This window comes from Cydia pomonella, unplaced genomic scaffold, assembly GCF_033807575.1.
Source record: "Cydia pomonella isolate Wapato2018A unplaced genomic scaffold, ilCydPomo1 PGA_scaffold_178, whole genome shotgun sequence".
Lineage (NCBI taxonomy): Eukaryota > Metazoa > Arthropoda > Insecta > Lepidoptera > Tortricidae > Cydia > Cydia pomonella.
The window spans coordinates 694,375-707,642 of NW_026907820.1; the positions used below are offsets into that span (position 1 = coordinate 694,375).

At 35.7% G+C, this 13,268-nt stretch overlaps 1 protein-coding gene across 3 annotated transcripts in view; it reads right to left on the minus strand.

Annotated features, from left to right (window-relative positions):
• Positions 1-224: 224 nt before the first annotated feature.
• LOC133533560 (potassium voltage-gated channel subfamily H member 8-like) overlaps positions 225-13,268 on the minus strand; it is a 167,349-nt gene continuing 154,305 nt past the window's right edge. For 2 of the 3 annotated variants that reach the window (XM_061872558.1, XM_061872557.1), the window contains 12 exons: positions 12,339-12,586; positions 11,994-12,228; positions 11,754-11,917; positions 11,346-11,562; positions 8,120-8,299; positions 7,353-7,552; positions 6,837-7,086; positions 6,644-6,759; positions 6,274-6,563; positions 5,373-5,571; positions 4,513-4,668; positions 225-1,979 (listed from right to left, as the gene is read on the minus strand). In XM_061872558.1, coding sequence (XP_061728542.1) covers positions 1,506-1,979; positions 4,513-4,668; positions 5,373-5,571; positions 6,274-6,563; positions 6,644-6,759; positions 6,837-7,086; positions 7,353-7,552; positions 8,120-8,299; positions 11,346-11,562; positions 11,754-11,917; positions 11,994-12,228; positions 12,339-12,586 — 2,729 coding nt within the window. In that variant the 3' untranslated portion in view covers positions 225-1,505. The remainder of the gene's footprint in view (positions 1,980-4,512; positions 4,669-5,372; positions 5,572-6,273; positions 6,564-6,643; positions 6,760-6,836; positions 7,087-7,352; positions 7,553-8,119; positions 8,300-11,345; positions 11,563-11,753; positions 11,918-11,993; positions 12,229-12,338; positions 12,587-13,268) is intronic. The other variant, XM_061872559.1, reaches the window with a different exon arrangement.

Genomic DNA, 13,268 nt, shown 5'->3' on the forward strand with positions numbered 1-13,268 from the left:
TCCGTCAATGATCTTTGAACACAGACTTTTATTATTAATATCTCTGTTGGACTGTTTTGCTTTTTTTGATATATTTGTTTCTTAAGGCGTTAGTGCATTTGAAATATTCGTGAAAATGGCCTAATTTACTAGGCCGCAAAAAGAGAAGCATGGTATTCAAAACTGGCATCAATTAGCCTAAAAAGCAAAACCATTCATTACCATTTAAATCTCAAAATTTCGTTACATTTGGTTAAGTTTTGGAGGAGAAAATTTTTCACCTAACCTGGCGTTGTCCTTATCGCACTAGTTTTAGGAGCCGCTTCCGTTAGCGAGACGGATATATTCATCTACAATATTTAAATTTCAGCTCCTGGTATCCTCTTTACAAATGTCGATTGTTAAATTGATAAAGCAAACTTTTGAATCAAATCCACGGGCTCATCTCGTTAGTAGACGGAGGTTTTTATTAGCTTACTACTGTTTACGAAACGTTTTTTGTAATACTTCACTTTTTCATTCAATGATTATAATACCTATAAATGATTCAGTTTTCCTTTAACATTGGCACGTTGTTTAATTGCATATTTTCCTTATTTGGCAAATCTCACATAAATACACTTTAGAAAGTTAAATTTTGACTTTTTCACAAAAATACCAATTTATATATTTACAGGAAGACCACATAGAAATTACTATTTACCTATAGACGTCCAGTTATTGAAATAGTAGTGTTGAAATATAGAGATCAAATTTAAAAACGTGTAATTAAGTTTATAATCTACCTAAAAGTATTTAAAGTCGTACACCTAAATACCTCGACGCGAAGACAGTTGTGGTAATAGGTACGTATCTACAGATTATGTATTGTCTAGATAATATTAAAGGTACACGCGCGAAGCGGTACGGGCTCATACGACTATGTATGTATACAACAATTTAGCTATAGATATGCTTTTTCTTGCTTTGATCAAAAGACATTTCAGTAATACAGGGTCCCTAGTTATAAGATGTATATTTAACTTTAAAATAATTGATTTCATTATAACTTAAAACTAAATAGTAGGGACTCTTAAAATACGAGTAGGCAATGCTGTCATAAACTCAACATACCTCTCTCGTAATCTCTTAAATCTAATAAGTACAAGTGACTAGAGATTTTCCAAATAGAGCTCCGATTCTGTTAATTATAGTAAGTTAAACAATCATGATAATGATATGTACAAAATCGTATTGTAAACATGCACGAGGTTCTAAGTATTTAGACTTTGTTGAACAAAGACATCATTGGGCTTAAAACTAAACTGATATAAGTAAGTAATGTAGTTATCTTCTACATCTAATAGAGTCTCTTCGAGGCCTAGCTACATTAATTGTAAGTATCGAAACATCATCACATTGACCCAAGGTTGATTTAATCGCGACTGATTAAATCTATTTGGTAAATAATTTACATCAAAGTTCTAAAGACTAATGAGCACAATATTAAACACGACATCGCGGAAATGGAATTGTCTTCAGTTAACTTAACTGTTAATATTAAACTTAAGGCTGCGAGTGCTGGGCAGCGAGGACGCGGCCGAGAGCAGCCGCTCCGTCTCGTCACTCAGATCACTGGCAGAATACCTATTCCTTTTCATATTAGTTATTTTTGCGTCTTGCCGTTCCAGTTTTTTCACTTCAGGCTGTATATCAATGTCTTTGACGCTTTCGCTGAGGCTTCTGTTGAGTTCGAACTTTTCGCTTGCTGTACTTGAGGGGGTTTGGCTGCCGTTCTCTGATTCTACGATTTGTTCCAGCGTGCTGGGTCTGCGACTCCGAGGGTCATAGTAGTCGACCGCGGAAGGTGCCGGTGCTAGTGTCGTCACCGGTTCGAGGCCAAGCAAGAGCATCACTGTGGCAGGGTGCTCAAGAATGTATTGTGTAATGGAATGAAGGAAGGGTTCCGTCTGCGTGTGTCGATGTACTTTCAGACGGTCAGGTGTGATCGGCCGTTCTTGCTGTGGAAAGGAAATGTATTATGACTGGTGGTGCTTTATTTTATGCATGGTGTGATTTTTTTTAATACAGCATCCCTATTAGCATATTCCGTGAAACTAGCCAACTTTGCCCGCATTTTTTCGAAAAAAACACGAATTATTAAAAAAAGTCATGTTATGATTTTTTTTTGTTCAGCACATCCACTGTGATCAAACGCATTTTAAAAACCCCTTTTTTAGATTTTCGTAAATAACTCGTAAACGGTGGCTTATAGTAAAAAAAATGTTTTACATAAATATTAAAATAAAATTTTCTAGGTTCTGTACATTTTTTCGCACCGATCAATATTTAATGAGATATTAACCCTTTTCGCCAAATATTAACGCCAATAGAATTTCAACTTTAGTATTCCGATTTAAAGTTCAAATTAGATTGCACTTTCGGAAAATGAGAGTTGCCTTCAAATGAATCATCAAAGCTGGATTAATTAAAATATTTTTTTTTTGGGAAATCCTTGTAGATTAGTGCGGCCTGGAAAAGGCTTAAAGGCGGAATGTTAATTATAATCAATTTCCAGGTCCTTTTTTTAGTTTTTCGTAAATAACTCGTAAACGGTGACCCAAATCAAAAAATGTTTAGAAACATAAATAATCTATATAACATTTTCTACAAAAAAACATTCAAAGCAGTTTTCTCTGTAATCAATATTTAAAAGATATTATAGCGGGAAAGTTAATTACAATGAATTCTCAGGTCCCTTTTTCTATAGAAAATAATAAATAAATAAATAAATATTATAGGACATTATTACAGAAAATACATGCCGAATCTAAGTTTAAAGCTCATACACTTCCAGGAGACATTCTCTTAATAGGAAACTCGGAGGAATATGAATTCCACTTTTAACTATACATTTATACGTGATCTACCCCAATATTAACATTTTATTCGACTGCGAGTTAACCAGAAAGTAGGGTTATGGGTTTAAGTACTGAAGATTCAGTACACCCTGTAACTTAGGATACTGGATCGATTTTTTAAAATGACGTATCGGTAGATTCCTCTTGCTCTTCGCAACCTGTTTACGCTTGTTTTATTACAGAAAAATCAATAAAGCCGCCTTGAGAGGACTCTGAATATTAAAACATTTTTTTTTGTAGCGCCTCAACTTTTAAGCGGATTTTAATAAAATAGACATCAGTAGATCCATAATTGATGGTACACGAGTGCTATATAATACAAAGTTACTAAAATTAACGGAGGAAAACTTTTTAGGGCTATATAATGTGATTGCAAAAACAGATTTTAGATCTTAAATGGGGTTCAAACAATAGTAACCGTAATCAAATTTGACATCTACAATTTCTGAGATCCCTGTTTGCGTGTCTTAAAATTTGAGCTTCGGGGACCACGAGGATCAGACGGCACAGAAAAAAAGTATGCGACTTTTTTGTATTTTCTTTTATCTCTATAGCTATGGATTTATTATGAATATTGTGTAAGGCGAAGTGAAATCTTATTAAAGTCACAATTTTTTTTTTATACCACTATGTCCATAAAACGAAGCTATCTCATAGGAATATGGCTCAGAAGTCAAAAAGTTGTACTACCTACTGACGTTTTATTCAAATAAAATTCGGAATAAATAAATATTTGTACTTTTTAGGGTTCCGTAGCCAAATGGCAAAAAACGGAACCCTTATAGATTCGTCATGTCCGTCTGTCTGTTCGATTATTATTAACTTGTTACTAGACATATGAATGTTAGCAAATTAGAATATTTTCGAATTTAAGGATTCTTCTCTCTATATACGTTAATGCTAGGGTACATATTATTTTTTTCGATATAAATCGTGTTCAAATGTATAGTTAAAAGTGGAATGACGTTTTGTTCATATTCTTCCAAGTTTCATATTAAGAGAATATCCCCTGAAAGGGTCTAAGCGCTAAATCTGGGTTCAGCAAGCATTTTTTATGGCAAGATGTATTTTTCTCGCAAAGATGTCTAGGACTTACACGATAAATAAAATAAAAATAAATAAATATTATAGGACATTATTACACAAATTGACTAAGTCCCACAGTAAGCTCAATAAGGCTTGTGTTGAGGGTACTTAGACAACGATATATATAATGTATAAATATTTATAAATACTTAAATACATAGAAAACACCAATGACTCAGGAACAAATATCCATGTTCATCACACGAATAAATGCCCTTACCAGGATTTGAACCCGGGACCATCGGCTTCATAGGCAGGGTCACAAGTCAAAACAACAAGTCTAATAATAATAATAATAATACACGTTAGCTGAGGTCAAGGTAAATTATCTAAAAGTATTTTTTTTAATTTGTTCTTTACTTCCATTATGCTATATTTCTTTTCCTCTCTTAACCATTCTATATCATTATATATTTTTGGGACCAAAAATGTATCTGTTCTTCTACCATAATAGTTTATGGGCAAAGATAACCTTGGAGGCAAAGTTGGCTTGTTCCACGGGTCCTTAATTTGTTTTGGTTTTGCATAAATTATGAGCTATATTTACTTGATCCCAGCAGAAGACGTCAGGAGGATGGCTACAGCTGCGCGCGAGTTGATTGGGAGGAGTGCTCCACTGAAGGTTGGGATTAGAATGCGCAGAGTGCCAGCCGGCCGGCGGTGCTGCCGTCATCTCCTGCAATGCTTGTATTGCATTCCGTACCTGTTTCATATTACAAGTTAAAATGGGAAATGAGTTGAATAAAACGAAAGTGACTTTGACGGCCACTAATAAATAATATACTAATATATTATTTATTAGTGGCCGTCAAAGTTCACTACCCAAGTTCATAAATACACATGGTTATTTACAAACTTTCATGAAAATGAAGAAAAACCTAAACCTAGTTGGATTTGTTAGTGTTCATGCAATCTGTTTTGTGACATACTATGTATGAATCTGATACTTAGTGTGAAGAGCTACCTAACTATAATCGTTTCAAACCGAAAAGTTGAAATATACAGTCAATAATATAAGATGAAAACGTATAAAATACTTGTACATATTTATTACCTTGACTGTATACCTGCAATAATATGTTGCACAACGAAGCGCGAAAAAATATTTGACACAATGATATTTGTAACGCCATAATAGCGTATCTTGTAATTTTGTGAGCTTCGTTGTAGATTAGAGGATATATGACACTATTGCAGGAAACTGTGCTTATTGAAAGTAATGATAGATTTAAGCCATGGTCCAGTGAACAAACCATTTACATTCACTGATAAAATATGACAAAAATAAAGCGATTTGCTTATGTTATCAAATGATACCCTTATCTAATACCGATTCCTTGTCTCGTCGTTTATGATAAAACGGGTCAACATAAAGTTAATGGCGTGTGACATCATTGTTTGACTTGCCTCCATGCTGAGCGCGGCGACGTCGTGATGCAAGCTCGATACCTGCGTATCAAGTCTATCTACAGAAGACCGCGTGTTGTACACTTCTAAATTTAATCCCTCCAATGAGTCGGCTTTCGTAATTTTAGGCGTCGCAACGGAACGCTGTCTTTCTATTCTCTCACGTAATTCCCTGTGCGTTAATCGTTGTCCGTCTGGTCTGGAATATGTAAAAATAATTAATGCGAAAACGGTCTAAACAAAACACTTATAACGACCAGGTGTTCTAATTAGGGCAAGTATCCTTGCTCCACTGAATGCCTTAGAGACAAGTTAGGGGTAATTAAAACTATGTTTAAGTATGTTATTTTACTTATTTACCTGCAATTGAAATACACTAGGTACAGCACATTATTCCAAAATCGGTGATTACTAATTACTGTTATTTAAGAAGTTAGGGAACATCTTCTAAGATAGCTGTCTTCACCGACTCATTTAAAAATCCATCCTGTGTATATACTGTGGTAATCATGTTCTAATACAATGTACGATAATCGGTTATAATGTTTGGCATGTATCTATCTACTCATACCTTTGTCTGGATTAAGTAAACCAGGGGCACATTAATTAACTAGATTTAACGGTTTGCACAGCTTTGATCATTTTAGATAACGGTTACATTACGATTTCATGCAAAGCTTGTTAGTTGCCTGTCGATAACAAATAATGGGATAGTGAGTTTAATAGAACTTGCATGTACAAAATTACTCTGTGTTAGGTTTACAACTATTTCATTGGGAGTCGCTGAAGCAACACAGTGAGTTTCTCGGGAGTTACTTAGTAAGTAGTTTGATGAAATGAACATCTGAAAATATTGAAGTTCTTCGAGTTTTTAGATGATTTTATTAGTTTCAATGATTACCTGAATTTAAGATGGCGAGGACTATTATTGATGCTAGGAGGCGGTGGTTTGATTTTAGGGGAAAGACCTTCCTCTGCTATATTTTCATCATCTTCTGATATGGAAGGTAGGGTAAGGGAGGGGTGGCCATTTCCGTCTGACTCTTGTTCAGCTTCATAGCCTTCTCGAAGGTTATAAGTGAGATCGTGCTGGATATCCTGAATAAACTCTTGCTGGTATTCCGGATAGAGTCGAAGGACTTCTGCTAACCCATTCATAGCTATACACTTTAAATCACAATATGTGAGAGCCTGAAATAAGACATAGTCCACGTAAGATAATGCTAGAAACCTACATCTAAGATCATAATTGTGAAAGTAAATATTTATACCTTTACGTCGCTGCTCGATTTCACGATGACTGAGTCTTGATTGTTGTTTTGTGACTGTCCCATATTGTATGCATGCAAATGAGCATTCATATCACAGCCCACCAAGTCTCCTTTACCTGTTCAGCAAATAAATAAACGCGTGGAAATTCGGACACAATAAACGAGCAGAGCTGTTCAGTTCATTGATACTTACCTAGAATAGCGACGACCATATCGTTTTGCATTACTTCCATTGAACCGTTGCAAATGTAATAAATGTATGTGAGCGCATCGCCTTTATGGACGAGGTATTCGCCAGGAGCGCAAAAGTTGTTACGAATGTGCAACGATAGTAGCTTTAAGCATCCTTGGGACGCCGACTCGAAAATTGGAAGCGATAGGATTTCTCGGTGCAAATGTAATGAAACATCGCCTCTCAGCTCTTCGGGGAATTCCTTTAGAGTCTGAAAAATAAAATAAATACTATAACGAGCTTTATGCGAATTTTATTCACTTCGTTTACGACTTCAAAGGGACTGGACAGTGGCATTAAATTTACATCCATCTCTCAAACATGCTTAAGATTTACGAGGAAAAAAGAAAATTATGGTGTAGAGAAAAATCTTGTAATCCTTTTAGAAGACGTCTGAGATCCATTTAAAAACATTAAAGTTCGTCCTTTGAGAGAATTACGGTAGATTAAACTGGTTGCTGTGTTGCGTTGACTTACCTCGTGAATATCAATCCCGTGGTTGAGCGACCACATGGTTTGGAAGTAGTCTTGCATGCGTTGCTTGAGTTCCTTGGGGACTTGATTGATGGTGAGGAAATCCTTCAAATCGCGCCACTTGCTCTGATACATGGACCGGCGCGAGTACATTCTTTGAATAATGGCGGTTACGTTACCGAACACAACAGCGTGCATGAGTGCTACAGGGAGGAGAAATAGTAGACTGTACAATGAGAGCATAAAATAATCCACGAGGCAATGTGTCGGTTCGTTAATGGATTAATATTTTCAGTTTGTATTGTAATTAGGTAATTGAATTGTATTATGTATATATGTAAAACAAGCATTCAAATCACGGCTATATTTTATTGTTAAAAGCTTTGCATTACATTTTATCCTTTAAACGTTTGTGACAGAACTAATGGCCTGACTAAGTAATGACTTTAGTGTACTTTAATGAATTTGACCAATCATGTTTCGATGCGGTCAAGATGATAAAACTAAACGATGGAACAAAAGATGTCAACGAGCCTCTTTTTCAGTAGATAATTTTGTTTCATTATTTAGGTTGTATATTAGATAAATTATTGTTTCAGTTGACTCATAGAATCAATCAAGTTTTTCAATATCGTACCTTACTTAGGCCGAAGCACGGTACTCGACTGAAAAGCTCTCTAATATATCAAGATCGTATAAAATACCACAGAAAAAAGTATAATATGGATTGACTTATTAATCTTATTATAGTATTCATAAGTTAAACTTACCTCCAATGAGCATAGTAAGTATGCTAAATACTTTCTCTGGTAAAGTGTTAGCGGAGACGTTTCCAAAGCCAACGCTGGTGAGAGAAGAGCAAGTGAAGTACAGTGCGGTGACGTAGCTCTCACTGTGTGATATCTCAGGCACCGGAACTTTGAGCCGCTCTGCCAAATTGTTTATCCATCCTGTATACGTACCGAGAAATCGATTACACGCATTAAAAATAACCTCCACGTACATTCACGCTTTGGGTTAATCGAAAATTAACCTGTTTAAAATCAACAAGAGTATTTATGGGTTTCGTATTATACTGTTTGGAAAGGAAGAGGAAACATGCACTTAAATAATGTGATGTCTGAGTATCTTTATATTAAGCTGTTTGTTCCATTTCACTCGGAAAAAAGATAAAACAATACCTAAAATACGGAGCATTTGATTTTACTTTAGACACAAAATACCTTATACTTAATACCTTAGTTTTTGACTGTTTTGAAGTGTCCTAAACTGTAAAGCGGGCCTACTGCTGCATATCAACCAACCATAAATAACCTATCTTGGTCTTAACATTAGGTTTATTTGTCTACCTATCTACATAATTTGCAGATTTTTTCCATCACCACAAACAGTCAAAGTTTGTATAATATAAAAATAAACACACACACACACACACACAAAAATGTACCAAAAAAAGGCCAAAAAGGCATAAAAAAATATACAAGCATTATATTCATACGTTTGACCGGCCAAATTCAGTAATCGTTAACCTTGGCCATAGTTCCCTTTGTATGAGAATTACCACCTCCGTGCGCTAAAAATTTTTTTTTTTCAAAGAAAGAATATGAACCCTTTACCCTCTGGGTTGGAAGGTCAGATGGCAGTCGCTTTCGTAAAAACTAGTGCCTACGCCAAATCTTGGGATTAGTTGTCAAGCGGACCCCAGGCTCCTATGAGCCGCGGCAAAATGCCGGGACAACGCGAGGAAGAAGAAGAAAGAAAGAATATGAACGCTTAGTTTCAAGTGATACTTTTCAGAATAAAAATAAAATTTGTAAAAATGTTTATACAGGATGTTTATTTAGTGACCTGCAATGATTTATAAATGCGGGGTAAATATATAGGTCACACTGAGCAACTTTTACTATGGGACCAACCCCGAAATGTGCTAATCGCCACATGTGATTGTAAAGGGCAAAATATTGAAAAGAAAATATATATTTCATATTTTTGTGCACGAATCCATTTTTTTGTATGAAAGTGTACTACTAATGTTGGATAAATGAATTTCGTCCCTGATTTATATGAAAATGATACCAAACTTGACATGACAGCTTCAGGTAGGTAGAAACAAGCCAAAAGTTAATCTTGTGGTTGGGGCATTAGATCAACTAAATACGATATAAGGGACAATCGTGCCAAGTGTTACACAAATTATGTATAGATAGAATCCCTTTTCCCTTCTTATATATTTTTAAATATTGATCCTAGCAAAAAACTGAGTACAATGTTTTTTGTAGAAAATTTAATTAGATTACTTATGAAAAGAATATTTTATGCTGTTGAGCACCTTTTACGAGTTGTTTACGAATAACTATTAAAAGGGACCTTTGAACTCCCTCCTACCCGTTAGCTTCACCCCCACCCATCAGTAGTTTTAGTATGTTCTTTAATACACCATTCCCTACAACTATGCCAAAATTCGCTTATACGCTGGTCAGCGGCGGCTGGCGATTAAAAATTATATTAAAGAAAAACTAAAACTACAAAAACTATTAATCATCGCAAAATACCTATATGTATAGATATCGGTTTTCGTCCACCCGCTCATTGAACTCTCTTATAGATTTTGGGTAAGTACCTATGTGCAATGGAATATAGGTAATGCTTTACAAATATCTTGAATGAATATATGAATGTTTTTTATTTTATGGAAATAAGTGCTAAATTGTTAACACACCAGTTTAGGTCCAAACATTTTCACGAAAGTTGAAGGTCGTCCTTTTGTATCTAACTCGAGTCAATTTTGCAAAGTTTTTTCATATTCTTATATGAATGTCACGTTATATTAAACAATTTATCACAAACAAATTATGTGCACTCACTTTCTGAATTTTTCTCTAATTATTTAGAATGAAACAGTCAAAATTGCATTCCCGCGCGGTCGCTGGTCGTTTGTCGGGAGAGTGAGCCAATCGGCGAACAGCATTGTTAAAGTAGTGTATGCAACCTGCTACTTACTGTATGAGCAAGCTCTGCTGTACAGTCAGCGTCAAATACTTCGTAGCAGTCAAAGTGGCCAAATAGTTCGGTACACCATAGGTACTAAATATATGGTGTACCGAACTATTTGGCTACTTTGGTTGCTACAAAGTATTTGACGCTGACTGTACTATTTACCTAATTAGCTTTAATTTTAGTCTTAGTTTAATTGTATATTTGCGTTGTGTATATATTTGCGTTGTAATTATTATTGTAATGTAATGGGTTGACACCTGAATAAATTTATTTTTTATTTTTATTTATTTATTTATTATTTCTCCTATTTGGTAATTTTGGTCTTCGTTTGGTGCTCGTTATTCACAATTTATTTTAGAATTAAAATTTATCATTTAATTTGGTTCTAAGGATAGGCTAAAATTTACAATTTACCGTTTAATAAACCCACATCATTAAGTAATAAAATCTAATCAAAGTCAAAAGTGTCAAGGGAAAGTAAGTAAATTGATTTACGCGGGTATTTACTAAGGCGTAATTAAACGATATTTGTTACTTAAAAGCGAGGTAATGAAATGATGCTGGAATCGCGCAAGTTCACGCTACATTACACGAAGTTAATTAAGAGTTATGGCTTTAGCATTAAGCACAAATTTCAGAGTCAACTTCTTGTATGCTTGCCCCTATTCATTGGAAATCCAACATATTTTATGTATTAATAATGTGTGGCATGGAAACAACTTTATTTTATATTTGATTTAATATACTCGTTTTGATCAAGATATGTGATATACCAGCTTTGATTGAACATCGACTAACCATCGTTATATTTATTTACAGTAGGTGTGAAACGCTTAGCAAGCGATAAGTTCTCATGATTACAAACATTCTATTCCCTTTCAAAATTATTACCTAATCAGTCCCTGGCAATACCGACCCCGATCACAAATATTTCTATTTAGATTCGCATGTGCCAAGCGCAAACGTATACCTACTGGGGCACGTATTTACATTACATACCTAGATCCCAGCTCTCGTTTCTGTGATTTTCAATTTCCTTTTCGGCGATAATGAACCAGATACAAGCGAGCCAGTGCGCGACGAGCGAGAATGACAACATCAAAAGCGTTAAAATGAGGGCCGAGTACTGCGAGTATCGGTCCATCTTCTGCAGCAGCCTCGCCAAGCGCAACAACCTCGTGAGCTTCACTAAATGCACGTTCCCGTGAGTAGATTCCTGCAACACAGTTAACTTCAGTGTTTGCCCTACTTACACTTACAAACGTTTTAAATCAAGTTAAATTGTCATTCGCAAACGTGACCGACTCGACAAGGCGAGAAACGACCCGGTGGTGTTCTTAGTTTAAGCGATAATTAATTTAAATAACAACGCTTAAATTAATTAGTCGGCTGGGCGACTCAGCTTACCGCGCCGCTGTACACGTCAGATGCGTAAAGTAGGTCAAAGGGAAGCGCGGCCAGCAGATCCACCACGAACCACGACCTTAAATAATTAAAAGCTATTGCCTTAGAATCCGACACCACTTCTCCTTTCTTGCTCACAAAAGTTGTTCGGAAGTTAAGTAGTATATCTGAAATGTGAATAAATCATTTTAAAGGGCTTGTAAAAGTTTTAAGGAAGATTTGGTTGCAAAGAAATTCTCATACCGACAATAAATAAAGCTTCAACCACAACGTCAGATGTGACGCTGATCCTGGGATGACCTTCATCAACGAAGCTGGCGTTGTACGGCACCACGACCGCAACATAGAACGTGGCTATAAGTATCAGCCAGTCCCAAAATGTTTTGAATACTCCATAATGTGATATTATAAATTTTGATTTTTTGATAGCTGACGTTTTGTATTCAGGCAGCGGTGGATCAGATGAGTGAAGCAGGTTCTGAAAGAATAAGTAGACTACCATTGTGTGCTTATGATACAAACCGGAGTACGGTAGTGTAATGTAATAGGTATGTAAGTAGGTAGGTACTTCAAAGTTACCTTACTAACATTGTTAAGTTTAATTTTGCTCTTCGTTTTTTCCGGTTTATAATGTCCTGAAAGCTGATAAAGTACCGCTCTAGATCGCCGTCTGCCCATGTTGGCGGGCGACGGCGCTTCAGGGTCCAAATTGCCATTCGGGTCTGGAAGTAGGCAACTAGATTCAGCGCGGAACCGGGCGCCCAAGAGTGCCGCTGCGGGTACAAATGGGGATAACGCTAGAGTGACCACGCCAGCCGAAGGCCGCACCGCGGCTCCTGTACGCATAAACCACCCTGTTACCATCTTGATATCACTCGAGGACCACAAACGAAATATTTTGACTATTTGACTATTTCTCTTTTTACATTTTACGCTATCCAGGGTTTTCTTTAAATCTACTTCAGTTAAATCCTAGAAAGAGAATTCGCAAAGACTCACTGGCTTACAAGATAATAATATTTTTTTTTGATATTGATACCAGAGTAGTCCCCTGAAGATAAATCAAATGTTTAGCTCGGGCAATAAATAAGATATTGTATCATGCGGTTCTATTGAGTGGAATTTTCTTTCTAGATATTTAATGCAAAAACCCTGTAATGCGAAATGTCGCCAGCGAAGCTGATGAAGGCGATAATTAGAAATAATTCACAAACAATATTAACGCATATGAAACTGACATTGTGAATAACTACTTGCTACAAATATTAAATGATTTGTGTTGTCATAAAATTAGCTCAATAATGTGTGTGTAAATGTGTACGCAACTAGCTAACATGTGATCATGCCGAAAGATTAGATAGTGCCCACGAATTGTCATGCGAAGTTACTACTTATTATAACTACAAGTAGGTACATTATTGCAATTTGCAAAAGACATACTTAGATGTGTCACATGCACTGAGTTCATAAATGATATCATTTTTATTAAGTTACACGTGTGCGATTAACTATATAAAA